A 25658-nucleotide genomic window follows, 5' to 3' on the forward strand; every position below is an offset into this window, starting at 1 on the left:
CCTAGAGCCACTACGAATCATTCTGAAACGGAATCTAAGTCATATTTGACTAGATGGGGTCATCTTTAACAAGCCAGGAATAGATTTACCATAGGGATGTGAACCTCTTTAATGCAAACATGTCATAGTGAGAATGACACAAAGCGTTTATGATTACCACAAAGAGTCAATAGATTGAGATATAGCTTTGCTATGAACAGAGAATGTGATTTACAAAATCACTAATATAAGAGTTTTTATAGTGATCCTTAACTTCAGACATATCAATTGGTGATCTTTAGACCTCTATCTTTTAACCAAAGCTCTAATACCATGTTGGAAAATGGATTAGAGCAACATGATTAAGCTTACATTTTCCTTTACTTGGCATTTACTTGTGATGCTAGGTTCTTATTTAACTTGATTTTGCTTATGTTCTTATCATCAAATAAATGCCAAAACAATGAAGATCACATGAACACAAGATATAGGCTCCAAGCTAGGGAAAAACCCCTCATAAGGGGAAAACCCACAAGAATTTTTCTTCTTATCAACTTCAAAGGAGAATTCCAAGACCAAAACATAAACCAAGGTTCCCACAAAGACGAAGTAGACCAGCCTGCCTTCCTACAAAATCTTCAAAATAGCGAAGCAGCTTCTCTCCAAAGTTTGTTCTTCTTGCAACTTGGTCCTGAAGAAACCCTAGCAAATCCTAGGGAACTTGCATGAGTGAACAATCGATGATATGGATCAGATCTTTGTAGGCTCTTCTAGCCTTTTCGAATTCTTTACAAGTTACAAACTAGCTCTGCTAATTTCTTCGAATCCTTCATGAGATACAAACCATCTTTTCTAGCTTCTTCGCATGAGTTGCAGACCTTGTCCAAGATATGTATGTATCCATTCACTTCACAGTCCAAGGAGGTTGATGTATCTCCTTTATATACCCTTTTAATAGGCTCTTTAAGCCCTTCTCAAGGCCGACATGAGCAAGCTGGCTGACTTGACTATTAGAACCCTCTAGACATATTCAATTATAAAAATAATTCCTTTCTTTGATCCAAGGGCCCAATAGGGTCTTTTACATAATGAAAATAACACTTTAACTCATGACTTTTCCTATAGGCATGCAATGGATGCCTTAACCTATTTAGACCAATGACCCAAACATGGCACCCATGCTTCAAAAATATTTTTTCTTTTACATTTTTCTTCTTTTGATCAATACATAAGAATTACAACATGACATGAGTCAAATGACAATTATGAAGACCGAAACTATTTACATTTTTCCAACACTCAGCACTTTGTTACTTTTGGATTCAAAGGTATTTTCCACAAGAGATTAGTAGCCTAGTCTATCTTCAGTATGTGATATTTCAAGGTGGTTTTCTTTGGCTATTTTTGGAGCCTTATTAATGTGCTTTTCCAGAGCTTTGATCAACCTATATTTGGCAAACTCAAGCACCTAGCTTGCGCATGCATGTGTGCTTTCTCTAGAGATTATGAATGCCTAAATAAGATTAAGGACGACACTCAATTGAGTTTAAGAGTGTTCCATTTTTGGGTGTTGACTTGCTCTATTTCCAATCCATAATAGGTGCCTTGGTTATCCTTGTTTGGATGCTTTTATGAGAAGGAATCTTTCTATTTGCAAGCACCAAAAAAGTGCTTTTATCTTGGGTAATTTCATGCTTTACCTTGCACTATTCTTTCTCCAAGTTGAGCATCCTACTTGTGGATGTTTCTGTGAGAGTAATCATCTTATCTTTACTTCAGCTATTATGTGCCTTTCCTTTATGTTATTTGCCTCTAAATTGAGAGCCCTACTTGCGATATTTCAAGTAGCTTGTCATTTAGATTCACATGGTTTAGACACATGAAAAAACGATGCATTCTTACATTATAGAATATTTCCAAATTTGTCTTAGTCCTATTCTTGGTCTCCCTTGAGTTTTATATTTTCTCTTGCCTATAAGGAGTGCAAGCAAGAGAGTTCATCCTTGATACCATTATTTAGTCTTCTTCTAGCCTTCTTTTACTTGTTCTCTTGCACACTAACTCTAAGCGCTACTCTAGGGTTTCATCATAGGTCAATAACGTTTTATATAATGACTTTTATCTACATCCCCTCCAATTCCTTGGGATGATCTAGTCCTTATTTGTACCAGCATTATGCATCAACATCTTGGATTAATGAAAAGCTAGTTTGTTCGGTTTATCGAGTCATCTTATTATGTGAATCCATTCAAAATAGAATGCACTCTTTGCTTTTTTATTCAATTGAATGGTTATTTTAGTTAGTGAGAATCAATTTAGTTTCTCCTTGCTAACTTTCTTCCTTTCTCTCTCCACCACCCATTTGGCACCAATCACTTTTTTAATTTTGAATTTCAACTCCAATTTTCATACAGAAATGCCCCTAAGGCTAGCAACCACTATCCCAAAGTGAGAGGCACTATACAAGGTGACAATGGCACTTTCCCTATATGTTACATTCAGTCCCTTCCAATTTCAAGTAATAACATTTTGGTGTTGTCAAGGAGTGAAGTCCAATTTGTGTAACTAGTAGATCAAGCTACAAATGAGTTGGTAGGCAAAGTGTATTCAGAACTATATTCTCACATAGCAAGTCCACAAACAATTATTGTGGTGACTCCACTAAGGAATCAAACATGTCCTTAACACATCACCTTCTGCCAAGGGTTATTGGAATTTCCTACTCTAAAGTTGTCCACGTGCTAGAGACCTTGAATCAATGGTTGAACCAGACTAGGAAATTGATTTTGTACCAAACCAACTAGTTCAAACTTCATACCTATTCCCATCATGAACCAATATGTGGGACCTATTCCCACAAAATTTAGCAGGTTTGGTGCAAAGCCTCATTAGGCAACCTAGGTCTTATGGCAACAAAAACATTAACCACCATTGTCACCTCAATGGCCTCTCTCCTATTGTTTCGTGGTCAAAAGCTCCCCAACAATGGAAGCTTTCCTGGCAAGACTTAGAGGTTAGATGACTAGGGTTCCAAGCCAAATGGCTCTCTAAGGAGCTTGCAGATAAATCACCTAGAAAGATGTTTAATAAAGGAGGGTTCTATGGTGATAAGAATCTCACGGTTATGGAAGAAGATATTGGCAAAGCCTTGAAGGCTAAGATAGGTTTCACCGATGTTCAAGTACATGCTCCACCAACCCCAATAAACTAAGGAAAGGTTGTTACAAGTTAGGGTTTCAAAGATGGGCATATTTACAGCATGCAAAACCATATAACAGCCAAGAAATAGCCTATAAATAATAAGATCAATAAAGGATTAAAAGTTATCAAAGAGATAAGCAAGGGATAGGTCAACTTTAAGTTTTAAATGGCTGAAAATGCACAAAAGAGCAATATAAACCCTTGACGTTGGCCCTAAATTTGAGGGTAAAATATGCAATAAATGATAGATTTTGCTTTTTAGACATTAAAAAATATTATTCCTACCTAAAGGACAATAACATATAGGAAAAAATGCTATTGAATGCAAATTTAACCCAAAGCCTAACCCTAGCTACCATGGAAAGGAGAAAAAGAAAGAAATTTAGAATGATCAACACAACAAGACTATTGCATGGAGTTATTTAAGGTGAGGTTAAGGTAGGAGGACCTTGGATGAAGAAGGGTAGAAGAATTGCTTCACTTAGACACCCTAGTGACTTATTCATGGGAGATTTAAGGTCAAAGAATGCATGAAAACAAGTTCCTTTGATGGATTCTTGAACGAAAATTTTCGCATAAACTTGTAGAAATAAGAGTTCGTGAAAGATATTGCAATTTTTAATATGGCACAATATAAACCCTAATTTCAAAAATTACATGCAAAATGGAAGAAAATAGCATTAAACTTGCACCATTCATGCAAGAATCACTTCATAAATCCACAAGATAATCTCTCCATGCAATAAATATCCTCCCTAAGGCAAGTCACACTCTATTTAGTCATTGCGTCCAAGGAAAGAAGAAAAACCCTAGGGCGCACTCTCTTAAGAGAAGAGAAGTGGGTGAGCATGATGATGATCCAATGGAAAGTGACTTCCCTATATTTATGAGGGTAACCAAGTCTCTTTTCCTTGATTTACAATGAAAATCCCTAAATAGTTTCTTAAAGCGCTCAACAAGTCTAATAGGTCACAAGTCGACCTAAATATAGCTTTACAAATAGATAAATCATACTAAAATGTCATAGAAACCTCCACACATGTGAGAGGAAAAGCTCTCCAACAAGATGTCATCCTCCATTAATGGGAATTTCATCAAGCAAGTGACAGAGAGGGTCCAACATTTCTCCTCACTCCAAGTAACATCATCGAAATGCATGGGTGCATCTCCGAGTAACCCTCCTCAACCAAGATGTCAACATCAAGAAGGCTTGCGTCATATTCCTAGGGCATGGATGGATGACGTGGAAACCCTAGTGTTAGAAACACTAAGAGGGGGGGGTGAATCAGTTTTTTGTCAATTAACTAATTTTATAATCATCAATAAATCACAACATCAATCATTTAAGATTGAACACATGAAAATAGAACATTTATAACTGGAAGAAAATAACTTTAAATTTTTCTTAATATATAAAGAGTACAATCAAGTTTATCAACTCCAACTGAAACTTTTCTGAGCACCGACCTAGGGAGACTCTAATCTCCAATCCCTTAATTGGGGACCAACTCAATCAATTCATAGGTATCAACCCATGGGAGACACCAATCTCCTAACTGAGCACCAACTCAGTGAATTCGTGGGCACCAACCCACAAGAGACACCAATCTCCTAATTGAGCACCAACTCAGCCTCAAGTTGTTTCTTGGATCTGTTGTCGGCGAATTTTCGGTCCTTAAACCTTTAGTGAATCGTCATCAACCATGTAATTATCGAGTTTGCTACTTCAAGAATGATCACAACCATTGTTCTGCACTTGCCTTGTCTTCAATTTTCCAACAATGCAGCTCCTTCATAAGCTCTTACTGTTCATTGTTCAATTGTCTATGTCACACTAAGGTCTGTCGTTCTAGCAGCCTTTCAAACACTAAAGTCTTCTCACAAGATTGTCACTTCAGTCCACAATCCTCATCAATATCAAAATGTTCACGGTTAGGGCATGTCTCACACACAAACAATTGTAGTCGATCTTAACTATTAGGTATACCACTTCTAGGGCTTTCTTACATGACTGCTCCTTGCCAGACTAGACTTACCATAGCTCACTGATTTTTTCAAAACCTCTAATGGGATTGAACTTGTAAATAATGGCAATAATGCATGGCAAGCAATAGCACACAGTTATGCCAATTATACAGGCCAGTGCCACACAGAAGACTACAAAAAATACATCAAATGCCATAAATTGCACCAGTATCACTCAAAAAAATTCGCCATAACCTTCACTTGACAGAGTACCAAAAACTTTGCTAAGATTAGACCATGAATTTACACCAGAATGCCTCAGACTTTTCACTCTAGTGACTCAAAATTCGTTGGGGTTTGCACCAGAAATTTTGCCACAAAACACCTCAAAAACTTCGTAAGATACTTCTTAAACCACACCACTTACCTCAAAATCCTTTGCAGCTACCTTAGAAGACTTGTGTTATCCGAGTTGGTAAAAATGATGAATTCAATCACGTATTTATACGAGTCCAAGTGCATTTTGGAGCAAACCTATCATTTATACTTGGAGTTGACTTGTAATCAATGTCATGGTTTGGGTTTGAGTTCGGGTTCGGCAATGATTAGGTTCGGTTTGAATTCAAAAAAATTTATGAGGTTCGCCATTAGGTTCGTCTATATATATATATATATATATATATATAATGAATTATAGGATAAAATAGTAAGAAATCAACATAAGTAAACATAAAAAATGCTATCATAGACATGGAAACTGCAAGGATAAATTGCAAGCTTGAGTTGTGACACAAAGTTATGAGTTTTGATCTATGGACTTGGTTAATGGCTATAAGGTTTGATGAGGTGTACCGAACCTCAAAATGTTTTTAAGGTTCGCCAAAATTCGAACCTCAAGGTTAAAGTTCAACAAACCTCATGACATAGCTTGTAATTCAAGTTCCATTTTATGTTGGAGCCGACTTGAAGCTAGGCGTCTATAATTTTGAGCCAACCTATAATTCATTCTTGGATATCAAGTGTGGCAAATGCTGCCAGTGATAGCGATGGTGATTTTGTAGCTCACACGAAGAGATATAACAGAACTGATCAAAGGATATCAGGTAATGCTTCAAGCCCACTTTGCCATAAGTCCTTTGGTGATTATACCGTACGTTGTCAATTCTTTGAAGGTTGAATGCTAGTCCTAGTTTGTCACCAATGCTGAGTTTTAGGCACATTAAATTAAAAAGGCACAACTTTTTTATGTGAGTTTCCTCATAATGTTGGTCATAACAATAATTGATCAAACCATAGTATGAAGAAGCTTTTTTTGAAATAATTGTATTTGAAGCATCTAACCCTGCCCAACATTCTAGATATATAGTCAGTCATATCTTGGAGACAACTTCAAAATTGAGCCAATGTTGCATTATGTCAGAGCATTCAACATTGTCACCAACTTATCCTGTCAAAATTGTAACCCAATTAACTCCATAGTAAAAATGTTCATGTGGTGTACACTGTATATGTTGCACAACATAACTCCCATACTAATTTTGTGCAAGAGTAGAGATTAATAACTCCAACACCCTCTTCTTTTTTTGCTTGGACTTCTTTCAACCATCTGACTTTGACCATGTTGAACTTTTACTATGGCATGCCCATGCTTTGACATCAATGACAACATCTCAACAATCTCTCCCTTAATCATTGATGGCAACACACCTGTAAAAATTCCCCATGTCGATAGGCTCCCCCTATCTTCCTACTTCTCATTCTCTCCCCCTTAAACATCAATGGAAAAAGGTAACTCTTCCTAACACAGTCTATTTTCTTAATTGCACTTTTCATGGTGCTGCGTGACATGTGCTCCCCTTATCAGCATTGTCACACTGAGAACTTCTCATGCTCCCCTTGTTGAATTTTGTAACTATGGTCAGTTTTCATAATTATTTTTGTCCTTGATGTTCTTCAAGCTTGAGTCAAAAGAAAATTATTGTAAAGCATGTTCTTCATGCTCTTGTCAAAAGAAGAAAATTTGACTTTTAAAAATAGAAATTTTGGCTCCAAAAGAAGCCATGTCAACCTCCTCCTGGTCAAGTTGGCCAAGCTTCTAGAGACACCCATTCAGCCTCTGAAGAAACTACATAAAGACACCATTTCGTTCCTACTCTGAGCTAAGAAACTCGCATCATCTGAGGCAAGTGAAAATCTGAGGGCAGCAAAAGTTTGAGGTTGCGAAGGTCTGAGGTAGTGAAGGTCTGAGGCAAATACTCTATGAGGTAGCAAGTCTCTGTGGAAGATCTTTGTTGAAGGACGATTTCGTAATCCTTGTGGAACGTCGAAATTTCTGTGATGAACAAGAGTTGCAGGACCAAATCCATGAATGAATAAGAAGGTTGAATTTATGTGGTGAAGAGGAGCAGCAGGTTCAAGCTCTGTGGCGGAGAACCGAATTCTGAGGAAGACATAAGGCCTAATCTATTATGTGGGCAGATGACTTGACAAGGAGGATGGACCAGGTTTGACCTAGTGTTTGACTTAGATGTATCTCTGTTGAATTAAAGGATTTCTATAAGTAAAAGGTTGCTAGGTTCCCCCCATGTGGGTTTTCCCAGTGTAAACTCTTGTGGTTTTTGTTTGCTTGTCTCTTCATGATTCTACTATTATATATGTTATACTATTGATGTCTTTTCTATAATTACTTAATGACGAAATCATGGATAAAAATGTGCAAAGGAATTAAATTCATTAGAAGCAATTATCAGAATAAAAGACCCTATGAAAAATCAACATGGGATCAGAGCTATGTTGAAGGATCAGCCCTGAAGAGGAAACGATCATATAGGGCTCAATCAGTCAACTAGCTCTAGATGCCCTAGCTCATTCCATTCTGCAATCATCAGGCCGAGTTTTATGTTATTCAAGCCCTTTAAGGTCTGTCTAGGACATGAAAAGAAACAGAAAGTTGTCTTAAGCATGAACTTGTGCCAAGTATAGGAACACGACGAATCAGATCAGAAGGACGAAGGTCTGCTTTCCAATTCACAGTAAAAGGGTCGAAGCCCTAGTTCAAGATCGAAGTTTCATACTTTCTTGCATTTGTGCTGAGATCTGAATCTCAGTATGCTTGATCTGAATCTCCAAAGGACCTCAGAGCTTGTCAAGCTTCAGTTATGGCCTAAGAGGTCCGAAACATCTCAGAAGAAAAAGATAATTGCAAAAGATCAAACATGTCTACAACATTAAAACAGAGAGGTCTCACAGATGAGATTCCAAAAATCCTGAGATGATGAACGAGACTGATCATAATTTTGTTTTTGAAGGATCAGAGGAAACTTATCTTTTTATAAACTTGATCATGCTAGAGATCCAAACTCCTATGTCTAAAGTAGACCCACAATTGAAAATCTAACTCTATTTCGGGACCAAAAGCCTCACACTACTACTATAGTAAGGCCGAAAAAGGATACCTCTATTTGAAGATCTAAAGGCCTCAGGACTGAATCTCAGTAGGACAAGAGGTTGATTGAAGGCAGAATCATTTACAGAAAGAAGTCATGAAATGTTTTTGTATTGACATACTGAGCCAGCAATGTCATTTACTTGTGCATGAGATCCCCCCCATTTAACCTTTTAATTATGGAAGTTACTAGAGATTGATCTGACGACAAGAGTGAGAAGAAGAGTGATAAAATTTAAGTATGACTCTATACACACTGCAATGATAAGCTAAATAGATATATGGACTGGAAATACAACTCTATAAAGTCTGAAGTTTAACGTTGATAAGGTATGTATTGTCATCTCAGTAATCCTCTTTTATAGGAACTTTGTCAAGACCAAGTATAGGTCTAGCATGACTTGTATGAATTTTGAAAAGTTGGATCTCTATATCTTAAAGAGAGAAAGATTCATCAGTACAATACCATATCAAAGAACCCTTTTGAAGGACAGGTATGATCATTGATGAAAAATCTTCAATCATGTCCAAGAAAATATTGGTAATGTCTTATCCTGATATGACAAGAATCTGAGTTGTGGCTCAAAGTAAGGCATTGTCACATAAGAGAAATATGTGACCTTTATTCAAGTTCTGAAAGAATGATATGCTTCTCTTTCGAGATGATGTTGCATTACATGTTCCTTGAAACTACAAGCCTGATTGAATAAAGCCTTGAAAGATGCCAAATTGTCTCTTAAGAATTGTGATGATGTATTGAAAACAGAGGTAGTTCGGAAAGGTTATTGAAATGATCATAAAATTACCTGGGCCTAAAATGAGAAATTGTTGAATTGAAGAAGCCTGGCAATTAGCACTGCAGAATTTGAAGATGATCCTTTTAGGGTCATTTAGTTGGCCCAAATATCTTGAGATCAGTTTTCAAAAGGAAAGGCTGAGTCCCTCTTCAAGCTTAGAAGTTCGAAGGCTTTCTTGATAAAGTCGTTTGCAAATCCAGTACTATGACAGGACAAGGGCATAAATGGCTAAAGACATTGAAGTTTTGACTAAATCTGTTGTTGCAGAGAAAGTATTGATGCCAAGAAAGATATCTTGCATCTACTATTATTTGGGTGTTGAAGAACAATCAAGTTATTCTTTACACACTGAAATGTAGGTCAAGCCCTTATACTGTTACAATGATTTAGAGAAAGCAGAGTTTCTTGGATCATCATTGGACATCCTTGATTGATGGATCTAGGACACGGCGATTCTAGGGTTTGTAAACCCTAGCAAGCCAAAAAGGGGCTTGTAGAAGAAAGCCATACGGTTTATGGACAAAACCCTAGGACTGGACATTCTCACTAAAAGAAGAAACCCTAATACATGCAAGAAAGAAATCACATCATGATGATGACGAGGACAAGGTTGATTTCTGAGATGGATGCAAGAAGACAAAAGATCAAGAGGGAGTTGACATTTTCTCAGTAGATAAGTATTTTATATCTCTCTTCTTGGGTTATAACTATTGTTGTTTTACTAGTGGTTAGTCTCTTGTCATTGTATCCTTTGCTTGGTTGTGATTGTTCTTCCATGGCCTACTAATGAGGATTGCAGGTACATCATGAAGGTTGACAAGACTTTGGCAACAGATGGAAAAACAAAGCAAAGTTGTGACAAGACGATTCTCCCAAAAATAGGGATTTGTGATGAGAGATATTGTACTAGATGAGATTTGGACTCAGAGGGATCAGACAGATCAACAAGCTTGAATTAAGCCTTGATCTATGCTAAAAAGAAGTCATTGGTGGCTTCCAAGACAAAGTATGATGCATGGCAAGAAGTACAAAGCGAAGGATTATCTCGGTAAGATAGAGAAGACTATGAAAGGACATCTTGTCAGGTACAATTCTGTTAAATTTATTATCTTTATGATTTCTGTTAAAAACTACATCAGATGGATGTAGAAATCGTCTTCCTCGATGAAAGGAGAAGTGTACATAAGAGCATAAGAGCTACCTCAAGCTTGTAAGGTACATGAAGAAGTCTTATACTTGTAAATAGAAAGAAGGCTTTTACAGGCTCCTCGGATTTGATACACTTGGATCAAGGTTGATCCTATACATGATTTGTTTTCTGATGAAAGCAAAAGAGATCGTGTGTCAGAGGGAGTAGCTTTGGTCGAAAAGATTTGCTTTAGAGGGAGAAATCAAGGCTTACTCAGGAACCCTTGTTTTAGCTTCAGAGTGAGTTGATCTCTGAATACAAAATGAAGAAGTTTTGACTAGATAGCTTACACGCTTCAATAGCATCAGTGGCAGAAGAAGCAGATCAGAATTGCCATAGCAGGATATGCTTCAGAAAGAATACCCAATTAGGGTAACTGGAAAGTAGTCATGATGGATTCAGTAAAGGAAACAAATCAGTTTATAATTGAACCAAGACATGTCACTCAACATATGTTGAAATTACCAAGAATAGTACAATTGGTCATGGCACAATTAGTTATAGTTTGATTCAAACAATGATGTACAGCCGCAGGGATATACAAATTCTGATTGGATAGGGTGTGCAGATGATAGGAAAAGTACTTCAGGAGAATGCTTCAATTTGGGATCTGCGATGATTTCTTACATGAGTAGGAAGCAGATATCCATCGCACTCAACACTGCAGAAGCAGAGTATATTGCAGCTAGTGAAGTTTGTACCGAAGCATTGTAGCTTTGAAAGTTGTTTGCGGGATTGGTTGATCCAGTGTAGGTGACAACATGATGACAAGTCGAGGCACCTTGAGATCTAGTACCAAGACATGGTATAGGAAGAGAGCAGTATGGCTCCAGTATTATCAAGCAAATTGTCCCAGGACAAACTTGGAGTGATTGAGAATGTCTCCCTCAGCAAGAGAGAGTGATGAGACAAGAGCATCCGAAGACAGTCATTCTTATGAAGAATGGTCCTATACCTCTCAATGTGAGAGGGTGCTGATATGATAGCATCATGGACAGTTATTCTCCTTCTATCAAAGATGTTGACCAGTTGGGGAGAATGGTCCAACAAAGGACAGTCATTCTCCCTATGTCAAAGTTGTTGACCATTTGGGGAGAATGGTCCTAGAAGCCCAGGACCACTCGATTGTGTGGGTGGCCTTCAATATCAGGCTCAGTCTCTCCAGATAGGATGAGGATCTCATTTAGCATCGAGCCCAGTTGCTCATATAGAGTGTGGCCTTTGGAGTTTCACCAAGAGTCAAATGAGATTGACTAGTCTAAGTCAGGAGTACCGACCAAGATCATGGGTCAGTGGTACCTGTTACCGCTCAAACTAGCAGGGGTCCTAAAGGGTGATCCTTGAAGGGCTACTACTAGGCTAAGGGGAACAATGGAGCAATAGGCCAATGATAGGGTGAGTGGTGATTCTAGAAGCCTATTCACAAGAGAGGCTCAAATATGTGGCTTGCTTGCTTTGGAGGCAAGGTCTAAAGCTCTCCGCGAAGGGCTTAAGGGGAATTTCAAAGGTTTAGGTTTAGGGTATGTATCTTATAATGGAGGTTCCTAGGCCTTGAAATTCTTGTGACAGCTTGGATTCCCAGTGATCCTTGAAGAATTACCCTTAACAGTGTATGGGACCTGGGGTAGGTCAAGGGGTTAGGGTTTAGCAACCAATGATATGCTTGACCTATTCCGGAGGGGGGAAAGGAACCAAAGAAAGAATTTTTAATGCAAGACAATGTGAGGGTCCTAATGAGGTTTCTAGCCTAAGGAAACCAAGGGCAAGATTCAGTCTCAAGGCTAGGGCTTCAGATATCTCGAGATCCCACCATTGAAATTTCTTCAAAATTGGAAGGCACCTAGGAGACATTGCAGTGCAGTAGGTGTCAAGAGATTGAACTTTTTTGATGGGTGGTTTGCAAGATAAATGATGCCCTAGGAGACCTAATGGGGTTAGGCCTAGAAAAGGAGAGGGAGTAGGATGAAAAAGGTTTAAGGTAATCACCTTTGGGTGGCCCAGTGCCTAATCCTTTGGGAAGAAATGTAGTCAGGTAGAATTATGACTATGGACCTTCAAATTTTCTAGGTCAAGGAGGCCTCAAAAACAACTTTGCTTAGCGCTAAGACAGTAACAAAAGTAGCTTCGAAGACTTTATACTTTATTTTGCAAGATAAATGGCTTATCAAGATGAATTTCAGTAATGAAACATCCCTAGGAACATTCATTCATTATACATGGCCCATACATGAAGCATTCACTATCCAAAAACAAAATTTCCACAACTTCACATAAGAGATGCAACAAATAAACATAAGTATAGCGAAATCACAACAATAATGTATGTGACAAAATTAAAAAGAAAGAATAGCATTAAAATATACTTACGTGTATAAGAATATATCCAACCATCCAAAAAAAACTTGCCATCAAAAAGCTCCAAGACATATGAAAATTATCCAAACATCAAAATTCATTCCATACTCCAAAATTCGTCCTCCAAGAAGGATAGAGAAATTCTCAAGAGAGATACAAGTCCAATCCAAGTGATGATGCTAAAATGAATCCTCATCACTTCTATTTAAACACTTCTAATGAGTTTGATTTAGCTACTTGGGCCTACATTAGCCCCTAAAATAAAAATAATGTGCAAAATAACTAACTTTTGGTGACAAGACCACCAAACTAGCTCATAAACAAAAGAATAAGCCTCTCAAGAGGTCAAATGATCAATAATACATGTCGTTGGGCCTTCTAAGAAGCCTGATGAAGTCCATAAGTGCCACAATGATGAATAGGACTCCCAAAAGTAGTGGACAAGGGGTTGGCACCTTGTTCTCCATATAATAAACATGTGGTGCTCCCAATGGGTTTGAAGGCACACAAGTAACCTCATGGGTCTTCAAGTAGATTAAAGATGCTTGTAGACCATCTGTAAGGGCTCAGATGATGGTGTAAGTAACGCCACATCAGCATACAAGTCCTATGTCAACTGCCAAGTGCATGGGACAACTGTGGGGTCGACTGGGCATGGTAAACCAGATGCATCTTCCTCTCGAGCAATCTTTGAACATCTTTGGAGATCCATGGAGTGTTGTCTATTGTTGTGGAGGCCCATGGCTCTCTACACACACCCTACATGTGCCAATGTAGCCCTCTAGAGGGTTAGGACCCCGTATAGGGAGACCAAACCCAAAATGGAGACCATCTGCAATCCTGCATAAGATCCAATGTGTCCCCTAGCCTTCTAGTACAACAATTCATTTAAGGAAATTGAGTTAAATAGTTTACAAACCATGGACAATAGGTGGGCACTTCATAATGGCATGCCCTTCCATAGTGGGTTTTGGCATGTGCTAATGTCTCCAAGCTCCAAATGGGGTTATCCAAGTACCCTATTAGAGGGTTTCTACCTTTAAAGGGGATAGTATGTCCAAGGTACATCCTTCGAAGGGTAGTGGCATGTGATAAAGAGATGAATGGAGTAGGGAATGAAAGGGGCAGCCCTAGGCCACATGTTAGGGTACAAGGGTAGCTAGTAAAAGGGAAGCCCACACTTGGGTATATAATGTATAGGAGGGAGCAATTGTGGTGCATGAGGTGCCCCGACCTTGATTTTTCCACCCTTCTTTATATGCCTTTTGTCTTTTATGATTTTTCTTTGATTAACTGCTCGGGGCTCAAGGGATAAGAGCATGATGTGTAAGGTATAGCAGTGGATACCCCCTTTAAGGTAGGGCAGTTCATTGCCCACCAGGGGTTGGGACAATCATGGGTTCCTGAATGATAAAGGAGGCTCATCTAGGGCCTATAGGAACCAAGGTGATGGCCATGATGATGGGGTAGAGCTCATGTATTGGCTTTTGCCCACGTGCTAAATGTGTTTGTCCCGGCCATCTTTTCCATTTTGTGGTACATTTTCCTGTTGAATGTGGCCAATTATGCTTTTACTTTTCTTTTTCGCTGCATCAACCTTTGGGGCATTGTTCCAAGCCCAACCCAAGGTGCGGGCAAGGGGAAGGGGTGTTGATTTCTAATAGCATTGGATGTGCTCTAAGCCTAAAAATTTGCAGGGAGGCTTGGACACCTGTATTCCACAATACCCAGAAATCATTTTGGGAAATTCCACCCGGAGATAGTTTTATTAAAATAATTAATTATTTTTAATGGGTGCCTAAGTCTAAACTTAAGAAATTAAAATAATTAAAGGGTATTAATGTAACTATGGGTGAAACTTCTAGAAGAAGACGAGGATCAAGCCAAAATGATATGAGCCATTGATTAGAATCTAATTTGGGTCGTTGGTTCTCAACAAAAGGACTATAAGAGGAGGCTTGACGGGCATTTGGAACAAATCATTGAGTGAAGATCAGAAGATCAAATTTCTGAAGCAGAGCAGCTGCCAGAAAGAAATTTAAAGTGATCTTTTGCAGTGAGGGGCAGGGATAGTTCCAATTGGGGATTTCTCCTGATCCGAGAATACTTAGCAGAGAAGGCAGAGATAGATCCGGGAGAGGCAGTCAGAGGCCACGCAGAGCCAGCGTAGGCTGACGTAGAGGCAGAGCAGAGCCTTGAGGAGGTCCATAATTTTGCTGGAAGGATCGATTTCAGAAGCTGGAAGTCGGGGTGTGAGACCGGGAGGTGGAAATCGAAGTTCCTAGGAGGTAAATCGATTAGCAGAGGGAGTGATGTTGTCCTTATACGTTGTGATGTTGGGCTGACGTAGTGACTGTGAAGAGGCAGCAAGGGACAAGTCATTCTATGGTTGGATCAGTCAAATCGCCTGTGATAGTGTGAGGTACTTCTCACTATTCTTCTATCAGTGATATTCTCTGTACTGGATAGCCAGCAAGGCATCCAGAGATTGTATTCAGAACTACTGCATAATAATAAAACCCTCAGTTGTTGCACTGGTTTTCCCGCATTAGGTTTTCCAAGGACATTTGTCCAAAAATAACTGTGTAGATGTGTGTGATGTTTATTTCTCTCCTGTGTTGTATTTAGTTTCCGCAATTTTATTTTGGTGTAGGCTACAGTGTATGTATTTTAGTATTTGTCGTAGAAAAATGCAAGTAACTTGTTCAATTAATTTAACAAGTAGGTGAAATATAATCAGTTTACTGCAATATGAATCAGGCAATCGATTTTTCACAAGGGGAAGGCTAACCCTATGTGGACCCAGGTGGGAGGAATGATGAATGGGGTTATAATGAGTGGAAGGGGAGTGATATATGTGGATGAGGGAGCGTGACCACGCAACCAAAATCAGGGTTTCCCATGAAGTACCATCCCTAAAGCCCAAAGGTCAGTAAAAGAGATCCCACGGGACTAGGTTCCAAGGTTAACATCCAAAAGAAGTCTGGGGGACAAGAGCACAAACCTAGCCCACTCTTTCTACCGAATCCCCCCATTAATCCATGCCCAAAAGTTTCCGTGATAAGTAAACTACAATACTCAATTACCAAATGACAACGCATACTTTTAGGTTTGGGAGGCCCACCTTCAAACATACGATCATGACAAATCGCTGAGGGACCACATGGCTGGCTCAAGTGGCGGAAAAATGGCACAACGAGCTAGTTGGTGGCTGCAGGGGCTTCTGGTTTCCAGTTGAGGACCATCTTCTAGAGAAAAAAAATAATAAAAAAAAAGAAAAAAATCTAGGGATATCACCCACAAAATGATGGGTAACAGTACCGACCAGGGTTATGATGACTAGTTGATGCTAAATGTTATGCCATGTGTCGAGTATCGACCAAGATTATGGGTTAGGAGTACCAACTAGTTGTGGCAACTAGTAGATGTTGATGATTTACCTTAAGTCAGAGTTACTGACCAGGTTGATGATGATGAATTGTTATAACCTTTCTTAGAGAAATTTGTCAACATGAGATCATCTAGATAGTCATTATGAATACCTACCTAGTTAAGAGGGAGTGTTGAATTTTGTAACTATGATTGGTCTTCATAATTATTCTTGTCCTTCACATATTTGTAAAGCATGTTCTTCATGCTTGAGTCAAAAGAAAATTATTGCAAAGCATGTTCTTCATGCCCTTTTCAAAGGAAGAAAATTTGAATTTTGAAAGTAGAATTTTTGGCTCCAAAAGAAGCGAATTCAACCTCCTCCTAGTCAAGTCAGCCCAGCTTCTAGAGACACTCATTTGGTCTCCAAAGAAACTATAAAAAGACACCATTTTGTTCCTCCTCTGAGCCAAGAAACTCGCATTATCTGAGGCAAGCGAAAATCTGAGGCAGCTAAGGTCTGATGCAAATACTCTATGAGGTAGTGAATCTCTGTGGAAGATCTCTGTTGAAAGATGAAATCCTAATCCTTGTGGAAGGTCAAAAATTCTGTGATGAAGAAGAGTTGCAGGACTGAATCCATGAACGAATAAGAAGGTTGAATTTTTGTGGTGAAGAAGAGCAATAGGTCTGAGCTTTGTGGCAAGGAACCAAGTTATAAGGAAGGCAGAAGGTCTGACCTATTCTTTGGGCAAATGACTTGACTAGGAGGATGGACCAGATTTGACCTAGTGTTTGACTTAGATGTATCTCTGTTGAATTAAAGTATTTATTTAAGGAAAAGGTTGCTAGGTTTTCCCCCATGTGGGTTTTCCCAAAGTAAACTCTTGTGTTCTTTATTTGGCTCTCTTCATGATCCTACTGTCATATATGTTATATTGTTGATGTCTTTTGTGTATTGGCTTAGTGATGAAATAATGGATAAAAATGTGTAAAATAATTAAATTCATTAGAAGCAATTATCAGAGTAAAAAATCCTATGAAAAATCAACATGGGATCAAAGCTATGGTGAAGTAGAAAAGGAAACCATCTAAGTCTCTAGGACTCAATCAGTCAACTAGCTCTAGATGTTCTAGCTCATTCCATTCTGCAATCATCAGGCCCAGTTTTATATAATTTGTGCCCTTTCAAGGTCTGTCCAGGACATGAAAAGAAACAGAAAGTTGTCTTAAGTATGACATTGTACCAAATACTGGAAGAGAACAAATCTAATCTCTGATCAGAAGTACAAACGTATGCTTTCCAATTCTCTGTAAAAGGGTCAAAGCCCTAGTTCAAGATCAGAGTTTCATTCTTTCTTGCATTTGTGAGAAGATCTGAATCTCAGGATGCTTGATCTGAATCTCCAAAGGACCTTGGAGCTTGTCAAGCTGGCCTCAGAGGTTTGAAACATCTCGGAAGAAATAGATAGATGCAGGAGATCAAGCATGTCTATAACATTGAAACAGAGAGGTCTCGCAGATGAGAAACAGAAAATCTTGAGACAATGAACAAGATTGATTACAATTTTGTTCTTGAAGGATCATTGGAAGCTTATCTTTTTATAGACTTGATCATGCTAGAGATCCAAGTTCCTGTGACTAAAGTCGAATCGCACTTGAAAATCTAACTCTATTTCAGGACCGAAAGACTTGTACTACTACTATAGTAAGGCCAGAAAAGGATACCTCTGTTTGAAGGTCAAAAGGCCTGAGGACTGAATCTTACTAGGACGAGAGGTTGATTGAAGGCAGAATCATTTACAAAGAGAAGTACTGAAATGATTTTTGTACTGACATACTAAGCCAGCAATGTCATTTACTTGTGCATGAGATCCCCCCCCTTTAGATAGATGCAGGAGATCAAGCATGTCTATAACATTGAAACAGAGAGGTCTCGCAGATGAGAAACAGAAAATCTTGAGACAATGAACAAGATTGATTACAATTTTGTTTTTGAAGGATCATTGGAAGCTTATCTTTTTATAGACTTGATCATGCTAGAGATCCAAGTTCCTGTGACTAAAGTCGAATCGCACTTGAAAATCTAACTCTATTTCAGGACCGAAAGACTTGTACTACTACTATAGTAAGGCCAGAAAAGGATACCTCTGTTTGAAGGTCAAAAGGCCTGAGGACTGAATCTTACTAGGACGAGAGGTTGATTGAAGGCAGAATCATTTACAAAGAGAAGTACTGAAATGATTTTTGTACTGACATACTAAGCCAGCAATGTCATTTACTTGTGCATGAGATCCCCCCCCTTTAATCTTTGAATTATGGAAGGAACTGTACCCAAAAGTAGAGATTGATCTAATCACAAGAGTGAGAAGAAGAGTGGTAAAGTTGAAGTATGACTCTATACACATTACAATGATAAACTAAATAGATACATGGACTGGAAATATAAGCTAAGTTTGAAGTTTAACGTTAATAAGGTATGTATTGTCATCTCAGTAATCTTCTTTTATAGGAACTATGTCAAGCAATGTTGCGAACATCGCAATTGAGATTAAATCAGCGAGGTCTTAAATCGGAAAAAAATCGTAAAAATTAGGAAAAAATAATTAAATTTAAAAAAATATATATACAAAAATCAAGATTTTTTCCCCAAAAATTGCGGAAAAGATCACCGATTTAATCATTTCAACGAAAAAATCATGATTTTCGCAACACTGCTGTCAAGAACAAGTGTACGTCTAGCATGACTTGTATGAAAAGTTGGATCTCTACCTTGAAGAGTGAAAGATTCATCAGTACAATATTGTATCAAAGAACCCCTTTGAAGGACAGGTATGACAATTGATCAACAATCTTCAATCATGTCAAGAAAATATAGGCAATTCCATTTATTCATTGCCCTATATTGAATTAAAATATAGGCTCAGGTAATTTTATGATTGTTTCACTAACCTTTTTGAACCCCCTCTGTTTCCAATACATCATCATGATTCTTTAGAGAAATTTGGCATCTTTTAGAGCTTTATTCAATTAGGTTTGTAGTTTCAAGGAACATGTAATGCAACATCTCCAAACATAAGCACTTCAATTTTTCAGTACCTGAATAAAGGTCACATATTTCTATTATGTGACAAAGATGTTGACCAGTTGGGGATGTTGAGAATTCAATAGGGCAATGAATATGTTAATTCTCTTTACTTGATAATTGTTTGTGTTGCCTTTCACTTATTAGCTTTGTTCGTTATTATTCCAATGTGCAATACATCAAACAGCTACCAAACAGTAAGAACAGTGACACAGTATGTAGGCTGCAAGCCAGGGCCAAAACCCCTCCTCTTGAGGGGAAAACCCGAAAATCTCTTCTTATCTTTTAGATCTTTCAATTGACGAATACCATGACCTAGACTTAGACAAATACCCTCCAAGATCAAGTCTTCCACGGCCTCCTGCTACAATATCTTCGACCTCCCAGTAGATCCGAAATTCTACTCCCCAGCAACTGTTGCTTCTCTAGGAGACTTCGATCTCCCTCTAACAACCTTCCTCTTAACTTCGCTTGCCTTGACTTGAGTCCTAGGGCTAGTAAGATGCCCTAAGAGACCTTCGCTTGCCTTCCCTTCTCTCTTGCTTCCAAAATCGAACCTCAAACTATCCCAGTGCAGAAACAATAACTTCACACTTCCAAAGAATAGAGAAAGACCCAAACACTTCGACTTCTTAAACCTTCTCTTCTTCGCACTTCCTTCTTCGACTTCCTTTTCTTTTGTCTTCTTCGCATAAGAGATGAGAGAGTGAGTGATTCAAATGGAGGACGAGTTCCTCTTATTTATAAGCTTCCTCAAGGGTCGATGTGGCTCTTCATGTAGGCCAACTTGGCAGCTCATTAGGCCAACTTGATCTTGGAGGTATTTTGACACTTTCAAGACAAAAAAAAAAAAAATTCTTTGCAATTTACAACGTGCCCATAGGTCCATATATGACAATGACCCTTATACCTAGGACAAACCCTAGAAGCACTCAATGGCTACTTGACCTATACAATAAAAGAACTTGAGCATGAAACCCATGCTTCAATAATAATAATAATTTCCTTTTCATTTTACATTACAAGAATACATTTCATACTAATGAAGACCGAACCTAGTTACACATTTTTCAACACTCCCTCTTAACTAGGGAGGTATTCATAAGAGGTACATGGTCATTCTCAATCTGAAGAGATCTCATAAGAAGAGTCGGATTGGTAATCCATCTGTCTGCATCATAATAAGCAGTGTTATCGTATAGCAAGGCCTTGACTAATAGCTCTATCTGTCCACAAGATCAAAGCACATGTTGGCGAGACCAATCATATATATAGACACCATCATCATTGTCTCTCAAGGTACGTACCCCACCCCGGTGTTCACAGAGTATGACCTCCTGTTGGACTATTCTTATCTTGGGTAGCTAATCCTCAAAGAATATCAGTCCATGACTACTCTTGTCTTGAATGCCCTACCACATTCTCAAAGAGTATGGAATGCCAGATGGTTACCCAATCCTGCATTCTTTCTTCCCAAGTGAAGACAAGAATGTCGTGTCTATCTCTCCCTCTCAACTAGCGAGGACAAATCCACCAAACCAAGCTTGTCCCTTAAGTATACAAGCTTCTTGTTTGGAAGTGATTTCATCAATATGTCAACTACCTGCTTATCAGTGGAGATATACTGTAGCTGCAACACACCATTTTGTACTAGCTCTCGAATATAGTGATAATTGCTGTTGATCTGCTTTGTCTTCCCATGAAACACTGGGTCCTCAGACAAATGAAGACAATTATTGTTATCACAAACTATCACTATAGGGTTCATTGGTCCTTCAAACAAGTCGGATAGCAGCTTCCTTAACCATATTGCTTCCCTTCTTACTTCACATGCTGCAACATATTTAGCCTCAGCACTACTCAAAGCAACGGTGTCTTGCTTTGTGCTCATCCATGAGACCATGGAGGATCCCAAACTGAAACATCCTCTCGTAGTGCTTCTTCCATCCTGTTCACTGCCTCCCCAGTCGAAATCTGCATACCAAATCAATTGGACATCATTCCTTCTATCATACTTCAGACAGTCGTTGATGATTCCTTGTAGATGTCTCAAAATATGCTTTGCTACTATCCAATGATCATGCTTTGGCTCTACTTGGAATTGACTGAGTACATTTACTGCAAAACATATGTCTGGTCGAGTATTCACCAAGTACATCAATGGAATCAACAAGTTGTCTATACTTGGAAGGATCCACAGGGCTTAATTCAAAAATCCCTAGTTTCTTCAAGTTTGTGCTCATCGGAGTGGTCATATTTTTACAGTCCATCATATCAAACTTCTTTAGAATCTCGATCACATACTTTCCTTGACCCAGATAGATTTCATTTGGTCCTTGCCAGACTTCTAGTCCCAAATAGTAATGCATCAACCCAAGATCCTTTATTTCAAATTATGTTGCTAGTTCCTTTTTACATTCTTCAATTCGACCTTCAACACCTATCAAGATAAGATCATCTACATACAGAAGAATAATTACAGGTTCATTGTTTACAACCTTAATATAAAGGTTCGAGGCAGCCGAAATTTTTGTGAAGCTTATTCTCTATAGGTATACATCCATTCTAGCATACCATGCCTTGCTTGAGGCCATATAATGCTTTCTTCAATCTATAAACAATGCCTTCTTCACTTGCCTTAAGAGGCCTTGTAGGCCTAATTTCTAACCCAAACAATGATGAACATGTGACTGTGACCTTACTGCTAATATAACCGTAGATTGTTCTATGTTTTCTCACACGTGTGACTGTATTAACCCTAAAAAACAGTCCTTTCCACTTCAGCCTTTCTCCTCCTTCCTTCGCTGCCCTAGAAGACCTCTTCTTCGTCCTTTGTTACCCTTTTTCTCGCCTCTTCTCTATGCAGATTCTAGAGCTGCTTGGTAGTCGTTGTAATGGAGTGGACAGCCTCTATTTATAGAGGACTGTCCCTCCTTTTAGGCCGATATGTAGACTGTTTGCAGGGCGACTTGTTAAGCTTACTTCGGATGGTTTCTTTGGTGGTGTCACATGCTTCAAGGAGACTCTTTGATGGTGCCGTTGCATGGGAGGAGACTTGACTTTGCTTGGAGGTTACTTCTTTGACTCTTATACAATGTAACATACCCTTAAGGTCTTTAACATAATTCTTTTGACCTTTTGATTTACCTGTAGCACTTTAACATGTGCTAGACCTACTTCAATGAGCAAGAAACTCATTGACACATATTATAATATTTCTTTTCTTGAATAAATACAAATATCAAAAGTACATTTATGAAGACCGAACCTAGTTACATTTCCTTCAACACATGGGTTATGGATGTAAAGTTTAAACTGTAATGGCGTTACAAACTTATTTGCAAGATTCACTACAAAGTTCAAATGTGTGGTACAATGACAATTTTAAAAAGAAAACAGTCGACAATGACTAAACCAAAGGAAATCAGGTCATCTCTCTTTCTTCATATTCATATAATATTCTCTAAAAGCATCTAACATATCAACAAATCTAACATGATTATCTCTCAAAATTGATACTTGCATGTAAATCTCTCAACAATCCACTAACCTTGTACAGCTTTGGTGAAGCTCATCATAAACATAATGCACAGTTTTTCTTTGTTTCACAAAAGACTATGTTAATGATTTTGTTTCGGATAAAATACACTATTAATCATTGATAACTTGTATGTTTTTGATTAAGTTTATGTATGAACCTGCACAAAATGGACCTTGTCAATATCACAAAACTCAAAATTGGGATTACAATAGTAAGAATTGTGATCTTTTATTCATTCAATTTTCTGTATCGCCAATTCCTTACTATGTTCATTCTCCTATCCCCAATTTTAGACAACTTTAGCTATCACACTTTTTCACTTTCTTCTTCTTTCTAAAAACATTGACATTAGTGTAATGATACTTTATTAAGTGTCAAATATTTGAGAATGCTCTTTACATCTCTTTCCCTCTACCTTAATGCAAGCCCAAGAGCAATGAGATGTATTCTTTACAACCTTAATGCTTGGAGCAACATTTTTGTTGCTTTGGTGGGATTTCTATGTAAGTTATGGAGAAGGTAAAATTATTCATGTGATCATGAGATCTATGCAATAGGAATTATGCTTTAAATCCACTATTTCATGCATGTGCTGCGTGGTTTGAGAGATACTTACAGATTCCTTCAAGGAAAATTAGTATGGCTCAGCATTAATGATTTTAATTTTTGTTCATAAAGTCTTAACATTGTAAAAATTGGAAAAGCAATATTTTATTCAGAATAATCTTATTTTGAAATGTGTACTTAGTTTACTCTTGTCAATTGAAGTACAAGTATTTTTGCAAATTTTCATCATGAAAGGCTTGGATGAAATATATCCTTCAACTTGAAATATAGAGCATCCCCTCAAATTGGATCACTGGTTGAGCATAAGAGTTCATGAGAATGTTAGTAGAAGAATTTCTGTGATAGGAGCATGCAACAAGAAGATGGTATAATGACACACTGAAAAAAGCTTAAAAGTCATTAAGGAAGCTGAATAATCCTGCCCAGATTTCGAGTGCCCATAGGATGTTGAAGTAATAGAGAGGCATTTAAAGAAAGAGTTGCAAAGGTATATGAGCATTCAACCATGAAGAATAAATAGTGCTGGCCATGAGATTCGTTTGACCAATCATGGTCTTGAAGTCAATGAGAGAGCTCTTATAAAGTCCACCAAATGCCAAGGTAGTGGCCCATCAAGAGCATAGACTATGTGATCTTTGTACTCTGGGAATAATGAGAATGAATAGACTATTGCACCTGTGACTTGTGATCCAGTTTCACATTGTTGTGTGAGAAATTGCATGTATGATAGTTAGCCTTAGCATGTTTCTATTCTAACTGAGATCTGCAGGTCACTGCATGACGAGGGGTAAACAAATTAGGCTTGACACAACCCCCGAGTGTGCCATATGACATCCATCATGATTCCATTCTTAATGTGGTTTGCCCAAAAAGCAAACGGATGTGTTTAGGAGCAAGTCTCGCGCAATTTTGGCAGAATATTTATCCCCCACACCTAGCACCTAAGCCAGAGGAAGACTAATCTATGCAGTGTAGCTAAAGCACTTCTAAAGTAAAACAAAGACCAGATCACATTAACCTACTTATTGTATCGGTTTTCTCTCTATCCCCCATCTCTGAGTCATTATCGGAATTCAAAGTGCCTCCATCCATGGAGTTACAATAGCAAACCCCTTATCATAACGCTTACTCGTATGTAATCACTTGACAACAGAGACCCCAGTACTATTTTCTTGCTACGAGGAATCCAAACAAATAGAGAATAAAAGGCTGAGATGAACACCATACCTGAGATTGAAATAGGTCATAGGATGCCCTGCTGCTTGCTCGCTTGATGACTGATAGAAGCAAATACCAAATTCAATTTTGTTTGCATTTTAACCCTGAATTAAACCAAGCATTTGCCACTAATGAAATCAATGGGACAAATGGATATAGAAACCTTCTCTCCGCAGAGGGCTTCTGCAACAATTCGCGTCTGATCCTGCCGAGTGGTGAACTTTGTGAATTTCCTGATCAGGAAAACCCCTCCAGCCACACATAATGCCTTGAGCACTGCATTTATAACCCTGCTTCCGCTTCCACTTCCACTTCCACTTCCGGCTTTGTTATTATTATCCGTATAAGCAGGCGCTCCACTGCAGCTGCTCGTTTCCTCCTCCCGCAAACAAATTCCATCAACCATCTTGTACTGCCTTGCCTTCAGAGGATTGATTCAATCATTTGTTTGCCACACTGGATTGTGTCGCGTGTTAGAGGATTCAATGCCCAACGTTGCTAGAGTGTTTGGAGACTATTTGCCCGACAATCTGACCTCTCTCCTAATTAAATGAATAACCAGAGCTAGGTGGTGGCATCTTCAAACACGGATTCCATGCATTTTGTTTCAATTTTTAAGGCATGTGAGACTCTAAAAATCTATAGAACAAATTTTATATTTTGTTTAATAAAATAGCAATTCTAATTATAATTTATTTGTGCGCATATTATTATGTCACTGCTATGTGGTGACATTTAATATCGGCTTGCATTTTTACGACGGTATAAAAAATCAATGGAGAAATTTTTGTTTCGGTTAATGTTAACATTAGCTTTTTTGTTTTGTTTAATGTTAATATTAGCTTTTTGGTTTCTCCTAAGCACTGAGGTCATCGCACAGCCGCATGTCGAAGCCATTCTCCGAGGGTTGACGTCAGTGGTCAGCAGCGGTAAGTGGTCACCTGCTT

General features: G+C 38.4%; 1 protein-coding gene across 2 annotated transcripts in view; it reads right to left on the reverse strand.

Moving 5' to 3' along the window:
- The window catches only part of LOC149217636 (chromophore lyase CRL, chloroplastic-like), a 137123-nt gene extending 111759 nt beyond the window's left edge, over nucleotides 1–25364 (reverse strand). Inside the window, exons 1-2 of one of the 2 annotated variants that reach the window (XM_089391389.1) lie at nucleotides 24875–25364; nucleotides 24721–24770 (exon numbers count right to left, since the gene is read on the reverse strand). In XM_089391389.1, coding sequence (XP_089247515.1) covers nucleotides 24721–24770; nucleotides 24875–25117 — 293 coding nt within the window. In that variant the 5' untranslated portion in view covers nucleotides 25118–25364. The remainder of the gene's footprint in view (nucleotides 1–24720; nucleotides 24771–24874) is intronic. The other variant, XM_089391390.1, reaches the window with a different exon arrangement.
- Nucleotides 25365–25658: the final 294 nt, after the last annotated feature.

The sequence above is a fragment of the Pinus tabuliformis genome, chromosome 1_1, assembly GCF_031772625.1.
Source record: "Pinus tabuliformis cultivar Carrire ecotype Pingquan chromosome 1_1, CPIR1, whole genome shotgun sequence".
Lineage (NCBI taxonomy): Eukaryota > Viridiplantae > Streptophyta > Pinopsida > Pinales > Pinaceae > Pinus > Pinus tabuliformis.